This window comes from Macrotis lagotis, chromosome 3 (genome assembly GCF_037893015.1).
Source record: "Macrotis lagotis isolate mMagLag1 chromosome 3, bilby.v1.9.chrom.fasta, whole genome shotgun sequence".
NCBI lineage: Eukaryota > Metazoa > Chordata > Mammalia > Peramelemorphia > Peramelidae > Macrotis > Macrotis lagotis.
Window position 1 is genome coordinate 273,342,620 of NC_133660.1, and position 19,123 is coordinate 273,361,742.

Here is a 19,123-nt window from a genome sequence, read left to right on the forward strand (position 1 = left end):
AACAGACCACGAGCTGGGAGAGGTCCAACTCCTGCACTCTTGGGTGGTCCCACATATGACCATCTTACCTCCTGGTCCTGGTTCATCCTGGTTCAGGAGGGTTGATCTGGCGTATAGTTGAGGTGGGGTAGGTAGGCTCCCTTCTGAGCCTGTTATGAACACCCCCTACCCTGCAGTTCTGGGGCTCTACAGTCCTTTAGGAGTGGGATTGAGGTGCCAAAGGTCCAGGCACTAGACTACCACAGTTGTAGGGGAGCAGAGACTCACCCACCCCACAGCCCACTCAAGTGTGAGGAATGCACCCAGAACTGGCACTAGGCAGGCACCCTCTGCCACCACTCCTTGGGTGGTAGAGGGAGCTGACAGCTCCCCGCAGAGAGGGTTTCTCAGTCCCTAATCAGCATCATTCCCTTCCCTCCACAGTGTGCACTGACTCCCAACTTCCCCACTTCTAAGTCTGCTTGCCCTTCTTTTCATTTATACCATAAGGAGGCCAATAAGTGACCTGCATCACAGATCACCCTGCCCTCTGCCCTCCACATCCAATCTGCCATAAGCACCCTTGTCTCCTTTGGGGGGCAAGCCCTCCTTGTCTCCTGCCTCCTGCCTGGACTGCTGTCTCTATAATATAATTAATATAACATGTCAGATAGCTTTAGGCTGTGACTGGCCGACCTGCCTCAGTTTCTCCCGAGTCTGGCAAATGGGATTGTGCTATCTCCTGCTTAGTTAATTCTAGGGCCTCCCCATTGCTTCCAGACACACATTAGGTCATCATTTTCCTTCTGGAAATGTCCAGGGCATTTTTAGAGTTATTCATGACTCTGAGGCCGCTCTCTCCTTACTCCCCATCTATGGGACTGGCTAACTATGCTCTGCTCTCTTCTCTCAGAAACTCTACAGAGGACACCATGGCTGAAGATATATGGGTGGGCTCCTGGCGGCCCCACCACCCTCGGGGGCCCATCATGGCCCTGTACACCAGCCCAGGCCCCAAGTACATGATCCCAGGAACCACAGGTACCTTCAGGCAGGCTAAGTGGGGGGGGGGGGGAGCTGAGAGAGAGGAAAAGCTGCAGGCTGCAAACATGGAACCCCAGGTGGGGAGGAGAGAGGGGTGCTATCAGATGGCTGGAGTAAGGGTCCTGGGCAGGCAATTGCATCCCCATGAAAAAAGAGTACAAATTTCCTAGGCTTCAATCCTTCCAGCCTCTAAGGGATCCCCCTCTCAGGCTCCTCTGGTATTTAGGATTTCAGAGTTCCCCACTCCCCGCCAACCCCAGCTTTGCTGAGCTAGGACAGTCAGAGGAGGACTTTGGCAGTGGGACCCTAGGGCTGCCTGGGTGCAAAGGAGAATGAGAGCAACACTTTCTGCCTCCGCACCCCAACTTTCAGGTTTTGTGAAGCACACCCCAACCAAGCTAAGGGCCCCAGCCTACAGCTTCCGTGGGGCCCCCATGGTCCTGGCAGAGAACTACTCACCAGGGCCTCGCTACAGTGTGAATCCTAAGATGCTCCGAACAGGCAAGGACTTGGGTCCTGCTTACTCTATCTTGGGGCGCTACCAGACCAAGACCATCATGACCCCAGGACCTGGTGAGTGGTCAATGCTTCAATTAGTTCCCTTTTTCTGCCTCTTCTTCCCCCCCCCACCTTCCTGGTGTCCTGCCTCCATCTCAGAGTCAGAAGATCTGAGGTCAAATGATGGCTCTGACCTTCACTCCCCTAATTTCCTGGCACCCCTTATTTTACGATCTGCACAGTGCTCCGTGGTGCCAGAGGAAGGTGCTACATAAATGTTTTTCATCTTCTTCTCTCACAGGAGAATACTCTCCAGAGAAATCCATCAAATATGTGTTCAACTCAGCGCCCAGTCACTCCATCTCTGCCAGGACCAAGTCCTTCCGTGTGGACAGCACCCCAGGTCTGCACCAGGGCCCAGAGGAAGGGACCCTGAAAACAGAGGAGCAGAGAGGAGGAAGGGGGAAAAGAGGAGACAGGGATGAAGAGGGGAGGGAGATGGAGAGAAGAGAGGAAGGAGACAAGGGAGAAAGGAGAAGGGGAGAAAAGAAGGAGAAAGGAAGGGTGGGGAAGGAGACAGACAGAGGAGAGCTAGCATTTATATAGAGCTTGGAGGACTAGAAAGGGGCTTTACAAATGGTGGGTTTATACCCACAACAAGTGGGTGCAGTTATTAATCCCATTTTATAAAAGATGAGGCAAACAGAAATGAAGAGAGACATGGTTAATCTGTGTCTGAGGCCAAATTTGAACAAGGGTCCTCCTGACTTCAGTTCCTGTTCTCTTATCTACTTTATCACCTCCCTTCAATAGACACAGAGAGATACAGACAGAGATGAGCCTGGGACCCGGCCTCCTTGGAGGTGGCAGAAAGGCCTGGAGAAAGGGGTGGGGGAAAGGGAGAGGCCGGTATCAAGGTCCTGTGCTGTGCTGGACCCTTCAAATAACCCAGAAAACACTAGTCAAGCTTGAGACCTCCCTAGAGGGGGAGGACAGGAAACAAGGCCCTAGAAGTTAGAGTAGAAAGTGGCAGCCCAGGCAGGCTTGGGGGGGTGGGGGAGATAAGATATTCCTGTGTGCTAGACAAGGAGAGAGAGACCATAAGTGTGTGAGAGCATGTGTGTGCGTGTGCAAGAGAGTGCTTGGCAACATAGAAAAGGAGCAATGTGTGAGAGAGTAAGGAAATGCAAGAGGTGGGGGGATGGAGAGTCCATCCGATTCAACACACTTTGATTAAGCCCCTTCTGGGGCCAAGCTCCATGACCTGGAATCCTGCATAAACAAAACCAAAGCTGATAACATGCTGCTTGGCTTGAGGAAGCATATAATAGACTCAGAAGCCTCAGAGGCAGGAGCAAGAGCCTTTGTCTACAGAGAAGATCTGGATTTGCTGAAACTTATTAGAACTGTGCAGTGTCCAGTGTGACCTTCCTATAACATGTGGCTCCAGGTATGGGAAAGGAGAAAGTAAGCACAGAAAGCTTCTTGGAGAAAGTGAGCTTCAAGCTTGGTCTTAAAGGGGCCCAGAAAAGAGCGAAAGAGGGAATTCTAGATGAGGAAAATAGCATGAGGTGGGAATGTACCCAGCTTGTTAAGGAAAGAGTGCATAGATGGGGGGATTTGGGTAAAATGCAAGTAGGGGGACTAGTGCATAAGTATAGGGAGAGTTAGGACTACAGACCAGAGAGGTCCTCAACTCAACACTGAGAAACATGAACTTATCCAAACAGGCAGAGGAAGTCCTTTTTGAGTAGGGCAGTGACATGGCAGAACTGCATCTGGAGAATGGGAAAAGGAGAGATGCTATAGAGGTAGAGTGGCCAGGGCTACGATGTGGGGGGGGGATGGGGGAGAGTCAGGTGGCTCTGGAGTTTCAAGGTAGGGTGAACTTGGGGAAGAGAAGAGCCTCAAGAGGAAGGGGTGGCTTTAATCACTCACTTCTGGGTGTCTTTGAGCAGCTGACCCAAGGACTCGACACTAGAATATAGTAATGTGTCCTTCCCTAAAAGTCCAATTGTCTTTCAGACAGCCCAAACTGAACACCCAATGAACATCTTAAACTCCGCATGTACAAATCAGAACTCAAGATCTTTCCCATCACCCTTCTCTCCCTTCCCTATTACTCTATAAGGAGAGAACCTCCCATCCCCCAACCCCCCAACCTAGGACTCATTTCTTGTGCATTTCACTTCCACATCCCTTGTACATTTCATCTCTTCGGTATCTTTCATGGATTTCACTTCCACATCCCTTGTACATTTCATCTCTTCGGTATCTTTCATGGATTTCACTTCCACATCCCTTGCAGATTTCACTTCCACATCCCTTGTACATTTCATCTCTTGGTATCTTTCATGGATTTCACTTCCACATCCCTTGCAGATTTCACTTCCACATCCCTTGTACATTTCATCTCTTGGTATCTTTCATGGATTTCACTTCCACATCCCTTGCAGATTTCCCCTTGGAATGCTTTTTGTAGATTGCACCTCTGGAGCATCTCTCATGTGACCTCACCTCTCTCTCCTCTGACCCTGCCCCCACCCTGGTACAGACCCTCATCCTCTCACACCTGGACCACAGCAATAGCTGCCAGGAGTCTACTTGCTTCAAATCTCTCCCCACATCAGTCTATCTTCCATTCAGCCACCAAAGCAATTTTCCTACAATGTAAGTCTGATCATATCACCCCACATATACTCACTTAAACTTCAATAGCTCTCTATTACCTCCAGAATCAAATACAAAATGCTGTTTGGCATAACTTCCTCCCACCTACCTTTCCAGTCTTCTTGCACCTTCCTCCCTGGCTTCTTCAATATTCTTCAATACAGTGAACCTGGTCTCCAGGATAAAAGAAGAGATTCCATCTCTCAGCCTGGAAGGTGCTGCCTCTTTATTGTCACCTAATGATTGACCTCCCTGGTTTCCCTTAAGTCCCAGCTAAAATCACATCCTTTAATGGAAGACTTTCCCTCTAAATTCTAGTGCCTTCTCTCTGTTCATTATTTCCTATTTATCCTGTCTGTAGCTTGTTTGCATGGTTGTTTGCATGTTGGCTCCCCCATTGGACTATAAGTTTCTTTAGGACAGGGATGTCTTTTGCTCCGATTTATATTTCTAGTCCTTAGCATAATGCCTGGCACAGACAATAGGTGCTTAATACACATTTATTGATGATGATAAATACACTCTGCCATCTAGTAATTGGGCATGCTAAGCAGTGCAGAGACATTTTCTCCTTATGGTTCAAGTCCATGCCCTGGGTCTCAGCCTTCATCCTTGCAGACCTCTCTGTGGTATCTGGAACTTTGGGTTATTCCCTTCCTGAACATTGTTCTCTGTGCCTACCTACCTGATAACTCTTTGGGATCTATTCAGAATTCTTACCCTAGTCCCAGACCCTAAGCAATGACTTTGTTGTTTCTCTCTGCCTCTGTCCCTCCCTCCCTCCCTCTTTCTCTGTGTCCTCTCTACCTCCAAATACAATCCCTTCCTCTCTGTGACAACTCTCTTTGAGAGGAAATTTTTCCCAACAAGCCTAGATCAGTCTCTTTACAACTTACCTTGGAAGGAACTTTGGGAATCATTGAAACCAACCCATCCTTGGACAGGCATCCCCTCCTCCATGACTCTTGGCTCTGCCCTGGAATTGAAGCCTGCCATATACTTGGAGTTAGCTCCCATGGTTGCCCTGGATCTTCTTTTCTCCAGGCTAAACATTCCACAACTTCCAGGCCCTTCCCTATCCTGCTTACTCTCCCCTGGAAATATTAATGGTAATCAAAGTCTTAAACTAAATTGCCCCGAACTGGCAGCAAGGATCTAGATAGGGTCTGAGCTCTATCTGGAATGATCAATCACTGCCTTGTTCCTAGACCCTTGGCCTCTTGGCATGGTAGCATTAGTTTTCAGACCTGCCATATCACACTGATAATTTGATAATTCCAGTTGAATGAATGACTGAACAAACATGTGAAGTGCGGACCTGTGTTGAGCTCTGGAAATACCCATAGAGAAGCAGAGACAGCACCTGCTCAGTGTGTGTGTGTGTGTGTGTGTGTGTGTGTGTGTGTGTGTGTGTGTGTGTGTGTGTAAGGGGCAGGGCACAGATAGCATTTAGAGGGAGTTTCTACTTGAGGGATCATGGAGAGATAGCATGGGCCTTAGGGTGCAGAGGTAAAATCAAAGTGAATACAGCCTCTAAAAGCCATTTCCCTAATACAAACTAAAGTATTTCTGTTAAGGAATCACTTAACAGTGCCTAGGACATCAGGGGAAGGAACTTTCTTTTCTAGATCTTTATCATCTGTGATCACCAAGATGGGGCCTGCAACCATTGAGTGGGATCTGAGATGATGGCTAGTAGGCTGAGGCTGGGCTAGAAGAAGGGCTGGTAGTCTTGGGAGTGGTGGGGAGATTGATATTTCTGGTACTCTTGGGCACAGAATATTGGTCTGTCTTCATTAAAGTCTAAAGAGAATTAGTGGCCTAGGTGACAATGTTGGTTATTTATATGCTTGGCCTATACTACTGCCTCTCTGCCTCTTTTCTCTCTCCCCCTCTCTGTCTCTCTCTCTCTCTCTGTCTCTGTCTGTCTCTGTCTCTCTCCCTTGCTGCATTGATTATGTTGGCTTGTTCTCATGTCTCAGGCAGTTGGTGGGGATGTGTGACCTCTTCTCTGCCAGATTCTGACTGTGGAGGATATCCCCTGGGGGGATTGGGGGGGCAGGTCTAAAAATAAGACCAGTGGTCTGAGGTGGGGTGATCAAGAGGGAAGAACACTGCATTTCATATGAGGTAGATTTTTAAAGTCCAAGGGAAAGGCTTTTAACCACTTCTAGATATGCTCTTTCTAGATTTGACTGAAAGTACTGGTACCTTTTGAGATGATTTTTCATTATGACTCTCCTCTGCTGGACCAGTTGCCCCACATAGCCTGTGTCATTGACAGATTGGATAAGGGAGACAACTCTGTCTTTATCTAGGGGATTGATGCTATGTTAAGCAGCACAGGGCCAGGTGAGGTTGGCTGGGGCACTGCACTGGAGATGACCACAAGTTCACTAGTCTAGTGATCCTGTCAAAATAAAGGAGATGAGATGAGTCCTGGACTTGACCATTTCAGTTCATTCACTGCAATGAAATCTTCTCTTCCTAACCCTGGCTCTAAGCCTGCTTCTCTGGAGCTCCCTTAGCTGTGACATTTTGTTCTGTCCTGTTCAGTATGAGATCTCTCTCTTGGGTGAGGATAAAGCAATTGGGACAGGTCACTCTGCCCCTAGCCAGGGACCCTCCATCTTGTCCATGCCCCCTTTTCCCCAAGTAGAACCAAATAGCCACACAAGCCTGAACCCCACAAACAGTGTAATGCTTGCTCCCTGTTTGCTTCCTGCCCTGATCTCAGGACCTTCCACTCACTTGAAAACTTCTGAGTGGTTTTTTGAGAGTTCTTTGAGTAGACTCATTCTCTTCTTTAGACACAGTCCTTTCCATCTTTGCAATCTGCTGCTTTTCTTGTGTCCTAACCCTGATACCTTCTGACACACTCTCCTCCCCCACCCCTAGCTCACCCGAAAAGGTGGCCCTTCTCCTTGCCAAGGTAAACCCTCTTTTACCTGCAACAATCCATGCCTTTCCATCTCCAGTACACCACACTATTGCCTTCATTCTTTTTTAAAACCCTAATGTCAGGAAAAGATTAATAAAATAGAAAGGGAAAAAAACCATTAAACTAATAAAACTAGGAGTTAACTTTTTGAGAAAATAGATAAGCCACTGGTTAATTTTATTAATGAAAACCAAGTTATCAGCATATAAAAAAAGATGAAATTAAAGCAATTATTAGGAGCTATTTTGCCCACTTATGTGCAAATAAATCTGACAATCTAATAGAAATGGATGAATGTATATATATATATATATATATATATATATACACACATATATATATGTATATTACCCAGATTAACAGAAAAGGAAATAGAATATCTAAATAACTCCATCTTAGAAGAAGAAATTGAACAAGCCATAAATGAGCTAGGAAAAAATCCCAGAACCAGATGGATTCACAATGAATTCCACCAAACATTTAAATAAAATATTTGTAAAAATGGGAAAAGGAGGTCTACCAAGTTCTTTTTACAACACAAATAAGGTACTGATATCTAAACCAGGAAGAGCCAAAACAGAGAAAGAAAACTATATGCCAATTTCCCTAATGAAAATTTCTGCAAAAAAAATGCAAATAGATTACCACAATATACCATAAGAATAATACATTATGATCAGGTGGAATTTTACCAGGAATTCCAAGTTATATCAATATTAGGAAAACCATAAGCATAATTGATCACATTAATAACAAAACTAACAAAATTCATATGATTATCTCAATAGATGCAGACAAAATATGGCACCAATTCCTATTAGAAACTCTAGGAAGCAAATGAATAAATGGAATTTTTCTTAAAATGATAAGTAATATCTATCCAAGCATTATCTGTAACACAGATAAGGTAAAAGCCTTTCCAAGTAAGATCAAGAGTGAAGCAAGGATATCTATTATCAGCATTATTATCCAACATTGTACTAGAAATGTTGGTTTTAGCAACAAGAGAAGAAAAAGAAATTGAAGGAATTAAAAGAGGCATTATAGATGATATTATGGTTTACTTAGAGAATCCTAGAGAGTCAACTAAAAAACTATTTGGAATAATTAACAACTTTGGCAAAGTTGCAGGATATAAAATAAATGCACATTAATCTATCTTTACATAAATAAAACCAGCAAAGTCAGCAGCAAGAGATAGAGAAATTCTATTTAAAATAACTTCTTGAGAGTCTACTTGCCAAAACAAATCTAGAAACTGTGTGAACACAATTATAAAACACCTTTCACATAAAGTGAGACCTAAACAATTGGAAAAAATATCAATAGCTCAAGGGTAGACCAAGTCAATATAATTAAAATGACAATTCTACCTAAATTAAATTACCTATTCAATGCCATGCCAATCAAACTATCAAAAATTATTCTACACAGCTAGAAAAAATCAACAAAATTCATGTAGTGAAAAAAGGTCAAGAATATCAAAGAAATTAATACAAAAAAAATAATGCAAAATGAAGGGAGGCACTGAGGTGGTGCAGTGAATAGAGCACTGATACTGGAGTCTCAAGACACTTGATACTTACTAGCTGTGTGATCTTGGACAAGTCACTTAATCCCATTGTCCCACAAAAAAAAGTGATGGAAGGTAGAGTAGGCATACTAGATCTCAAACTGCATTTTAAACCAACTTAAATCAACTGGTACTATAAACCAAAAGTCATCAAAACAATTTGGTACTGGCTAAGAAATAAAACAGTGACTCAGCAGATTAGCTTAGGTATACAAGTCATACCAGTAAATGGCCACAGAAATCTACTGTTTGATACTATCCCAGCTTTGGGACAAGAATCGCCATTTGACAAAAACTGATGGGATAGAAACTAGGTATAGACCAACATCACAAACCATCTATCCAAATCAAAATGATGAAATGGGCTCATGATTTAGACATAAAAGGGCACACCATAAGCAAATTAGGGGAACATGAAAACTTTTACCTGTCAGATTTGTGGATAAGGGAAGAATTTATGATCAAACAAGAGATAAAGAGCACTAAAAAATTTTTAGAAAATGGATAATTCGGGGCAGCTAGGTGGTGCAGTGGATAGAGCACCAGCCCTGGAGTCAGGAGGACCTGAGTTCAAATCTGATCTCGGATACTTAATGATTACCTAGCTGTGTGGCCTTGGGCAAGCCACTTAACCCCATTGCCTTGCAAAAAACTAACAAAAAAAAAATGAATAATTGATTACATTGAAAAGGCTTGAATGTAGCCAAAATTAGAAAGCAAAAAGGAGTAGGGAGGGGTAGGAAGTTTTACAGTTTTTCTGATAAAGGCCTCATTTCTCAAATAGAGAACCAAGTCAAATCAATAAGAATACAAATCATGATCTGATTTATAAATTATCAAAGTTTGAATGAACAAGTAGTTTTCAGTCAAAGAAATCAAAGCTATCTATAGTCATATGAAAGAAGATCTCACACTTAGCAGATTGGTTAATATGACAGAAGAGGAAAATGAAGATTATAGGGAATGTGGAAAAACTGGGACACTAATGAATTGTTGATAGAATTGTGAACTAATCTACTCATTCTGGAGTGCAATTTGAATCAATGTGTTCAGGTAAGACTAGAATCTCTGGTATGAGGACTGCCCAGCCCTTTTCAGGGATGCTTTTCACCTTTGGTGTCCAAAGGTGAAAAAGGCTAAACCAAGGAGAGGCTGAGGGAGTTTCAGATTCATCAGTGAGTCAAGAATTGTCTATCCCAAACATGTGAAGACTTCCACTGACAGAATGGACAGATAAGAACACTTCATTCCAATGGCGATGTAGCTAGCTAAAGTAGGTGCTGTGGGGCACTTAGAGTTTGATTAGACATGGAAGATGCCAAGGTCATTCACTGCATTGAGAGATATCCCCAGTTGTCTTGACTTTGTCATACCACTGGATCACGGTGACTTTGCAAGAGAGTATGGTGGATTACTTTGTGCAAGTCTCACTTAAATCCAATTTATGCACAAATCAAGTCATCACCCATTTTATCTAATACACTATGAGACTGCAAGAAGAAGAGACAGACAAGATGCAAGACTGACAGAGGCAATGTGTGGTGCAGAATGCTGGACTGATCACAAGACTCATTTTCTCCAAGATAAATAGTCACATTCAACCAAAGCAGCAACACCAAGGCAAAAGGACTACCAGAGGCTAGAGTGCCTCTCTGAACCAGAAGAGTTTGCTGCTAACAGAAAAGGAGTGGGCAGCTTTCAGAGATTTGGTGTTCAACACAGCATTTACTCATCTGAGCCAGAACACTCACAAACATCAAGACTGGTTTGATAAGAATGGAAAAATCCTGAAGCTGCTAAATGAGAAACAAGAACTCCACAGGGTTTACCCGCAGGATAGTTCATGCATTTCTAAGAAGGCAGCATTTAATTCCAGCAAAATTAAAGTACAAGTGAAGATTAGAGAGATCTAGGATTCTTGGCTCAGTAAGAAGACAGATGAAATCCAGTTTTATGCAAAGGGTAACAATCCAAAGTGCTTTCATGATACCCTGAGGATTATTTATGGGCCAAGGACATATGGTCCACCTCAACTACTCAGTGCTGATAGAACCACATTGATTAATGATAGGGACATGATCCTAGAGTGATGGTCTAACCACTTCCATAGTGTTTTCAACAAACCATAAACCAAGGCTGAGGTCATTGACCATTTAGAGTGAACTAAGCCCAACCCTAACTGAAGAAGACATTTTGAATACCATTAGGCCCCTTTCTTGTGGCATGTGGTGCTAATTCTATTACAGTTGATAATTACAAGGTGAAGAGCCCAGTGCTCATACAAAAATTGACTGAAATTTTCCAGGTTATATGGTCTGAGGTTATCCCTTAGGAGTTCAAGGACACCTCCACTGTCTATCACTATAAAGGTAAAGGTAATAGATTGCCCTGTGACAGTCACCAGGGTCAGGGTGGGGGTTCTCTCTCTTAGTTATTGCTGCCAAGATTTTTGCCAGAATTGTCCAATGAAGTTGACCCTTCACTTGGAAGATGGTCACCTACCTAAGAGTCAGTGTGGCTTCAGAAAAGGTTGAAAAGAAGTTGCTATGGTGATTGCTGCCTGACAACTCTAGGAGAAATCCTAAGAGAAGAACAGAGTAGATCTGACCAAGGTCTTTGATATTGCCTGTCTTGAGGGCTCAAGGAAAATTGTGTCAAAATGTGGTTGCCCAGAGAATTTCATCAGTATTGCACTTCACTCTCAGGAAGCCATGTTTGCCCATCTGGATGGTGAACAATACTCTCACACTTTCCCATTAACCAATGGAGTTCAACAAGGATGTGTCCGTTCCCAGCTTTTTAGCTTGATGTTTTTAGCCATGATATCATACGCCTTCACTGAGGATGAACATGGCCTCAAGGTCAGCTGCAGCAAATTCATCAGTTTGAAAAGGTGACAAGCCAAGACCAAAGTGGAGGGAGGTTGATGTGTGATCTGCCCTCAGTGCAGCCTCTGAAACAGATGTAACAGTCTGGATTGATTCTCTGCTGCTTGTGCTCATTTGGTCAACCAATGAACACCAAGAAAACTCAGGTGCTCCATCAGCCAACACCAACCATACAACTGTGGATCCCTCGATTATTGCAAATGGAAAAGTTTTGAGAACTGTCGACAAGTTTGCTTACCTTAGCAGTGTCCTATCCAATGAGGTACACATTGACAACACAAGTATTGCCAGAGCTAGCTCGGTATTTGGGAGGCTCCAGGAAAAAGTGTTGGAAAGAAGTATTAGACTGATTACAAAATTAACAGTCTACAGAGCTATTGTGCTGATTGGACAATCTCCCAAAACCATGCCAGGAAACTGAATTCCTTCCATTTAAATTGTCTTAGCAAGACTCTGAAGATCACCTGGCAGAACATCCCAAACCCTGAGGTCCTTTCTCAAGCTAAATTGCTGCGCATTCCAACATTACTACAGAGAGGGCAACTATGATGGTCCATGCTTTCCAAAATGACTTTTATAGAAAACTGACACAGGTCAAGTGCTGACTGCCAGGGTCAGAAGAGGTGATACAGGAACATCTAGAAGATCTTTATTAAGCATTTTGGACTTGCTATACTCTCTGAGATAAGCAAAGGAAATGTGAGATGCACAAATTTAGAGAACACACCCCAGATGTTCACATGTACTAACTGTGATTGAATGGGAAAGATATTCTGAGCTCCTATTGGTCTGAGTAGCCACAGACACACTGAAAGACTAACATATTGATTTCATTTTGATTTTTGAATAATCACCTTAAAATCATACCCTTTGATTCAGCAATATTACTACTAGGAAGACAGCTGGGTGGCAAAGTGGATAGAGCACTGACCTTGGAGTCAGGAACATGGCAGTTTGGTCTTTTTTGGTTTGGGTTTTTTTTTAGGTTTTTGAAAGGCAATGGGGTTAAGTGGCTTGCCCAAGGCCACACAACTAGGTAATTATGAAGTATCTGAAGCTGGATTTTAACTCAAGTACTCCTGACTCCAGGGACGGTGCTCTATCCACTGCGCCACCTAGCCACCCCTTTTTTGGTCTTTTTTATGAGGAAATGGGGTTAAGTGATTTGTCCAAGGTCACACAGCTAGTGTCAAATATTTGAGGTCAGATTTGAACTCAGGTCATCATTCCCTCCTCAATAAACTCCAGTACCTCCCAATTACCCCCAGGATCAAAGTCCTTCATTACCACCACCCTCCCCCACACATACTTTTCTAGTCTCCTTATGTGTCATACCACCCACCTTCTCCACATACTTGGCCTTGCTGTTCCCATCTCTGGACTCCAGGCATCTTCCAGCTGTCTCCAGGTAACCTGCAGGAAGCCTCTCCTGATCCCCCTTACTTCTAGAGCCTGTACCTTCAATTTGTACCCATTTGTTGGTGTGCTATCTCTTCCTCCATTAAGCTAGGAGCTCCTAGAGGGCAGGGGCTATCTTCTACCTTCTCTTTGCAGCCCCAGTATAAGCCCAAGATCTGGGGTATGGCAGGCTTGTTTGTTGACTATGACTTAAGAATGTTATTCTTGATTTCTTCCCATCCCTCTTCAACTACCATAGCCTACAGAATTTTAAAGTCTTCTCCAAGCTTCTCCCCTAACTCTCATCCTGGTCACAAACTCTTAAGAGTTCCCATCCTTTCTGTCCAGACTACAACTGCTCTTTATGGATGAGAGCCAGATGCAAACTTGCTCCATTTCTCAAAGGCAGGTCACAAGGCCTGGATGCCTGAGTGATGTGGACCAGGACCCAGTTCAGGGCCTAAAGGGCGGGGGGGGGGGGGGGGGGGTTGGAGGGTTGGCTGGAGCACATCAGAGAACCTCAAGAGAGGGTGCTAGAATGGGGGCAGTATTCAGAGGGACCCCTGTCTGATCTCCACCCCCAACAGGTCCAGCAGCCTATATGCTGCCGATGGTGATGGGGCCACACACTGTGGGCAAAGTATCCCAGCCCTCCTTTTCCATCAAGGGCCGGAGCAAGCTAGGTGGATTCAGCCAGGACCTTCACAAGGCAAGTACTCCCAAGACCTCCCACTCAGGGTTCCTGGTCCCCTGAGCCCTGACAGGTTCTCTGCAGGCCCAAAATGCCATTCCCCCAACTTCCCAGGAACATCAAGGTGCATATAACAGGAATGGAATACAGTCCCAGGGAGAGGATCTCTCTACCTGGCCATTCTGCTCCCCAGTTGGTTAGACTTGGGGTGGCTGGACATACACACAGAAAGCCACACACACAAACAGACACACACACCCATACCCAGACACACAGACACTGATAATAGACACAGACATAGACAAATCCCCACCCAGACACCCACACATCCCCAGCAGCTCTTCAGGGTCTGGCCCTCTCCCAGGGAGCCCTCTCAAACCCTTTTGTGGGCAGCAACTCCTCTGGGTTCTGTTTCCCCACAGACACCAGGCCCTGCTGCGTATCGACAAACCGATATCCAGGTGGTGAAGTACAGGGCCCCACAGTACACTATAGCAGCCCGCATCGAGGCAGTAGGAGACAAGACGATCAAGCCAGGCCCAGGGGCTCACAGCCCAGAGAAGGTTTGGGGGACAGGGCATGGTTCAGGGTGGCTTGGACAGGGGTGATGGGTGGCATGGGCAGGGGTGGGAAGGAAGGAAAGTCAGCACCTCACAAGCCCTCCCTTCTATGTCTGCTCCCAGGTGACAATGAACAAACCCACGGCCCCCTTGCTCAGTTTTGGAATCAAGCATTCTGACTACATGACCCCTCTCATCTTGGATGTGGAATAGGCACTTTCCTCATGGCTGGGGGCAAGTGGCTCTACCTGTCTCCCAGGCTCCATCATGATCCTTCAGTCAACAAATTAGCCTTTTATCTGAGGGAGAAGCTCTGCAGGTGATCAGAGAGTTCTCCTTGCAATCAGGTGACAGTTTTGGCCATGCTGGGCATTCTGGAACAAGGCCATGCATGTTAAGAAACTGTGAATGTCATTTATTTTTTTCTATGATGAAGTTTATGTTTATTAATCTAGTTTCCTGCTGTGCCTGGATTTTTAATAAATCACCCATTATATCTGCCATGGAGGTCTTGTCTGTTGAGATGAAAAAAAGGGTCCCTTGTCAGGTTTCACAACCACCCTCTCATCTGCCAGAAGCTTTGCCTCAGGTCTGAGAGAGGGCAATGCCACATAACCAAACTGGACTCCAAGATGACCCAGGTATTCCTGGATGCTGCTCCTGGAGGGAGGTGGAAGCCTCACTCCATCCTAACATAGCCCTGGATTGGTACAGTGCGAGGTGAATCCAGGAGATTGTTGCACTGTGCAGCCCACAGGTAAATCATCTGGAGAGTACTGAAAAGGCATCCCACAGTTCCAGAGGTGGAAGGGACCCAGAACTGTAAATTGTTTCAACACCTCCACCAGCTAGGAGCCCCCCTCCCTCCTGAGGTCACCACCTTCCTTTTTGATGGTCATCAGGTCAAGCCTCTTAGATTAAGCTGTCTACCATTACTAGTTCCAACCTTTAGGGTAAAGCAATCAACTTCCTCTTCCATGTGACAGCCTTCCAAATACTTGAAGGTAACTTCCCTTGAATCTCTTCTCCAGACCCTCCAATCAGGCCCCACGAAGAATGATCCCCGATCCCGAAAGCAACAATTCTGAAGGCTGGCCAGAGCAGAGCAGAGTGATCCTCATCTTAGTCCTTAGGATTCTCTCCAAGGTAGCCTAGGATCTCCCCACCACTTCCTCTCATCTTCCCTCTTACCAATTCATCAAGTTCCACTAATGCTCTCCTTTTTCAGATGAACTCTTTAGCTGGATCTCCTTCATATTGGCAAGAGTGATATTTTTGAACTTGTGTATGACTTTAAATTTATGCCTATTAAATCCAATATATTAGCTATGACTCCTAGTTTTATGTCAACCAACAGCAAATTTGATGAGTATGCTACCTCTGCCTTTTCCAAGTTACAGATCTATTCAAGAGGACTATGCATAGACCCCGGGGGCCCTTCATTGGAAACCTTTTTCCAAGCTGACATTAAACCTTTAGTGATTACTTGTTTGGTCTAGGTAATCAGTTCTGAACCCCTCTCTCTCTACCTTATGCAGAGTACAAAATCTAGGTAAAGACCACCAATAATATTCCCATGATCTAGAAGTCTGTGAACAGGGCAGGTTCTTTGTAACCACTTCTTTTTCTATAAGTTCACTAGCTGTGCCTTTATTAATATCTTCGGGAATTTTGCCAGGAATCAAAACAAAACTCCCTGGCCTAATCTGCAGATACTATTTTCTTTGCCTTCTTGGGAGGTCCACATAATTCTGCCAAAATGAGACCATGTAGGCTAAAATGGACCTGTTCTTAGACAGTACTGCTCACTGGTGCCATGGAGACACTACATTTTCTAAAGCATCCAATAACATCCTAGGATTTTGCTGGGACTCACTCTGTGGTCTATACCTGGAAGGTTCTATTATCTTTTCCTTTGTCTCAAAGTATGGCATTCTTCATAGACAGCAATGTCTCCCATTCTATATGTTCCCTTGCAGGTGACTGACAAGTGTTTGCGATCCCATCTGCAATTCTTTCCGTACCTGAGGCTGGAATTCATTGGAGACAGGAGATAGGTTCAACCAAGACTGCCAGGTCTGCCCCCAAGGTGCTGGGTATCATGGGAAAATTCAGAATCAAGACCACAAGGGGCTGGCCTTCTGAGCAGCAGGAGAGGCCTCCAGTTTCTCTGGCTGTAGCCCAGGCCTGGAACACTCTCCATCCTCTGCCACAGACCTCCCTGCGCCCTTCAAAATCCCAGCTCCTACAGAACCCCTTCCCTCCTATTTCCTAGGTGATGTCTCCATCACATATGTGGGGAGGGGCTGGGGGGGGGGATCTACAGGCCCCAAGGCTACTTTGTATCCACTTGCGGGCCCTGCCCGGAGCGGCCAGGCCGGGCTAGGCCGGGCTAGACCAGGCCGGGCCGGGGGGCCAAGGTCAGGGGCGGTCCGGGGCAGACGTGGCCGGTGCTGAGCGGCCTTTTCCTTTATTCTGGACAACGAGGGGAGGGCGGCAGACGCCCGGAAAGGAAGCTGTTACAAAAATAAGCTTTCGGGGAGGGGGTCTCCCCTCCCGCGGGGGCGACCCCACTCATGTCCGAGCCTTGGACACCAGGTAGGAAAGGAAGAAGAAGAGGACGATGAGCCCCGCGGCCACGCCGAGCAGCAGCCGCCGGTTGTCCCTCCCCGAGCGGGTCATGCCCGAGAAGCGCTTCACGCTCCCGCTCAGCAGGCTGGTCACGCTGGACAAGTCGGCGTCCTGGGGCACAAGGGGGCGCGTGAGTGGGGGGCCGGGGCCCCGGGGCGCCCCCCGCCCGCCCCCCGCCCCCGCCCGCGGCTCACCATGCCGTCCAGGTAGCGGTTCTGCTCCTCCGCGTCCCGGTCCATGTCCAAGGCCAGCTGGGGGGGGAGGGGCAGAGCCGGGGCTCAGGCGGCGCTGCCCCCCCTCCCCTCCCTCCCTCCTCCCCGGCCCCCCCGCGGCCCCGCGGACACGCACGGCCTTGAGGCGCGTGACCTTGGCCGCCAGCCCGTCCGCCAAGCGCTGGTTCCCGCTGTCCAGGATCGAGTCCGTGTCCGCGTCCGCGGCGGCGCCGCCCCCCGGGCCTGGGCCTACCCGGAGCGGGGGGGGGGACAGGGGTCAGGGGTCAGGGGGGTGGGGAGGGGGCCCTCGGCCCCGCCCCCTGCCCTCCGGCCCTCCACCCCCGCCCCCCAGCGCCGCCCCCGCCTCACCCCGGGCCCAGCTCGCCATGGCCGCCGCCTCCCGCCGCCTCCGGAACCGGAACCAGCCCGAGGCGCGTAGGGACGTGCGTACGGGGCGTGCGGGGCGTGCGTGCGTGACGTGGCCGCGCCGGGGCGTGCGTGCGTGACGTGGCCCGGCGGGGCGTGCGTGCGGGGCGTGGCAGCGGCGGGGCGTGCGTGCGTGACGCGACCCGGCGGGACGTGCGTGCGGGGCGTGGCGCGCTCGGGGGCGGGGGCGCCCTTCCCCTCCCGCAGGGGGCGGAGCCAGGGAGCCGCCCCGCCCCGCCCCCGCACAGGCCTCCTCCCGCCCCTTGACCCCAGGAGCCCCCTCCCACCCTCGCCTTCTCTTCTCCAACCCTGGTGCCCCCGTGCTCAGCCGGGTTCGGAGCCGGAGCGGGTTGGCCTCCCTGACTAGACGAGGAAGCTGAGGCCGGGTCCTGCGTGGCCGCCGCGGACCCCGTCACCCCCAGGCTGAGCCTCAGTCCCTCCTTGTCTCCGGCTGCCCCTCCACTTGCGCCAGCCCCCCACCCGCTAGCACCCCACTTCGCTCTCTCCTTTACTCTGGCTCCTGACCTAGGCCAGAAATCGCCCCCTCCAGCGACCGGCACCGTCCCGTGGCCCTGCTCCGTCCTCATGGCCCCTCTCCATCCTGCCTCTGATTGTCCCCCTCCTGTCACTTTGGTAGCCACCGCTGCGCTTCGGGGTCTGCCCTGGGTCCCTCGGCTCTCCTCCCCCATTCAGCTTCCGCAGGGGCCGCAGCCGCCTCTATCTTGACTCAAGGTCGCAGACCATCACTAGCCGGACACGTCCCAGGGGACGCTGAAGACAAGGAACCCGACTGTCAGCGCGTCGTCCCTCCACATTCTCCGCTCACTGCTTCCCCTTGGCTCAGACCCATCCGCTTGGAGACTAGGGACACAAATATACAACTGGACACGGAAAGGAGAACAACACCATCGAAGAAGAGTGACCCTTTGAGAGAATCCCAGCGGCCCATTGGGCTTGCTCCTTCCTTCCTCCAATCTTGTTCTAGAAGGCCTGTGCATTTGCTGTTTAGTGGGTATCAAGTCCTAGCCCAAGGGGTCCCTTTGTGATCAGTGTCCCCAGTCAGCCCCCGGATCCCAGCTTCAGCCTCGGCATTGAGCAACTGGTGGCCTTGGCCGCTCTGTCTGGCAGATAACGGAGACAACTGCAAGAAAGCAAAAAAGCAGGCAAGCCTGGAGAATCTCTTTCCCAGCTCTGGAAATCTCATCACAAACACTGTCTTCCCTTTACTTAAACACAGTAAAACTTTCTGGATGTACCCTCATAATAAACATCAGCATCTATTGGACTATGTGATTGTAAGAAGGAGACAGGATGTGAGTGACAAAGGCAATGTGTGGTGTAGAGTGCTGGAATGATCACAGACTCTTCTTTAAGTCAAATATTCACATTCAACCAAAGCAGTGACCCTAAGGCCAAATGAATATCACAAGAATTAATGTCAAGAGATTAGAGTGTCTCTCTGCGCATGAACAGTTTGTTGCTAACTTGGACAAGAAACTGAGCCAACACACAGTAGGTAATAGTGAAGCACAAAAAGAGAGGGCAGCTTTCAGAGATCTAGTGAACAGCACTGCATTTGTTCATCTGGGCCAGAACACTCGAAAACACCAAG

General features: G+C 47.6%; 2 protein-coding genes and 1 long non-coding RNA gene across 4 annotated transcripts in view; 1 reads left to right on the top strand and 2 right to left on the bottom strand.

Moving 5' to 3' along the window:
- LOC141518542 (uncharacterized) overlaps positions 1-4,956 on the bottom strand; it is a 27,691-nt gene extending 22,735 nt beyond the window's left edge. The window contains exon 1 of the long non-coding RNA XR_012477223.1: positions 69-4,956. This is a non-coding gene — a long non-coding RNA (uncharacterized LOC141518542). The remainder of the gene's footprint in view (positions 1-68) is intronic.
- CIMAP1A (ciliary microtubule associated protein 1A) overlaps positions 1-14,743 on the top strand; it is a 15,319-nt gene extending 576 nt beyond the window's left edge. For both annotated transcript variants that reach the window (XM_074230658.1, XM_074230657.1), the window contains exons 2-7: positions 893-1,020; positions 1,396-1,596; positions 1,823-1,924; positions 13,579-13,700; positions 14,105-14,245; positions 14,366-14,743. In XM_074230658.1, the coding sequence (XP_074086759.1) occupies positions 912-1,020; positions 1,396-1,596; positions 1,823-1,924; positions 13,579-13,700; positions 14,105-14,245; positions 14,366-14,455 (765 nt within the window). In that variant the 5' untranslated portion in view covers positions 893-911 and the 3' untranslated portion in view covers positions 14,456-14,743. The remainder of the gene's footprint in view (positions 1-892; positions 1,021-1,395; positions 1,597-1,822; positions 1,925-13,578; positions 13,701-14,104; positions 14,246-14,365) is intronic.
- A 1,953-nt stretch (positions 14,744-16,696) lies between these two features.
- BET1L (Bet1 golgi vesicular membrane trafficking protein like) lies at positions 16,697-17,538 on the bottom strand. Its single transcript, XM_074230659.1, has 4 exons — positions 17,455-17,538; positions 17,222-17,334; positions 17,068-17,124; positions 16,697-16,984 (listed from the first exon to the last, which is right to left on the bottom strand). The coding sequence occupies exons 1-4, from the start codon at positions 17,471-17,473 to the stop codon at positions 16,817-16,819; spliced, it is 357 nt and encodes a 118-aa protein (XP_074086760.1). The 5' UTR covers positions 17,474-17,538; the 3' UTR covers positions 16,697-16,816.
- Positions 17,539-19,123: the final 1,585 nt, after the last annotated feature.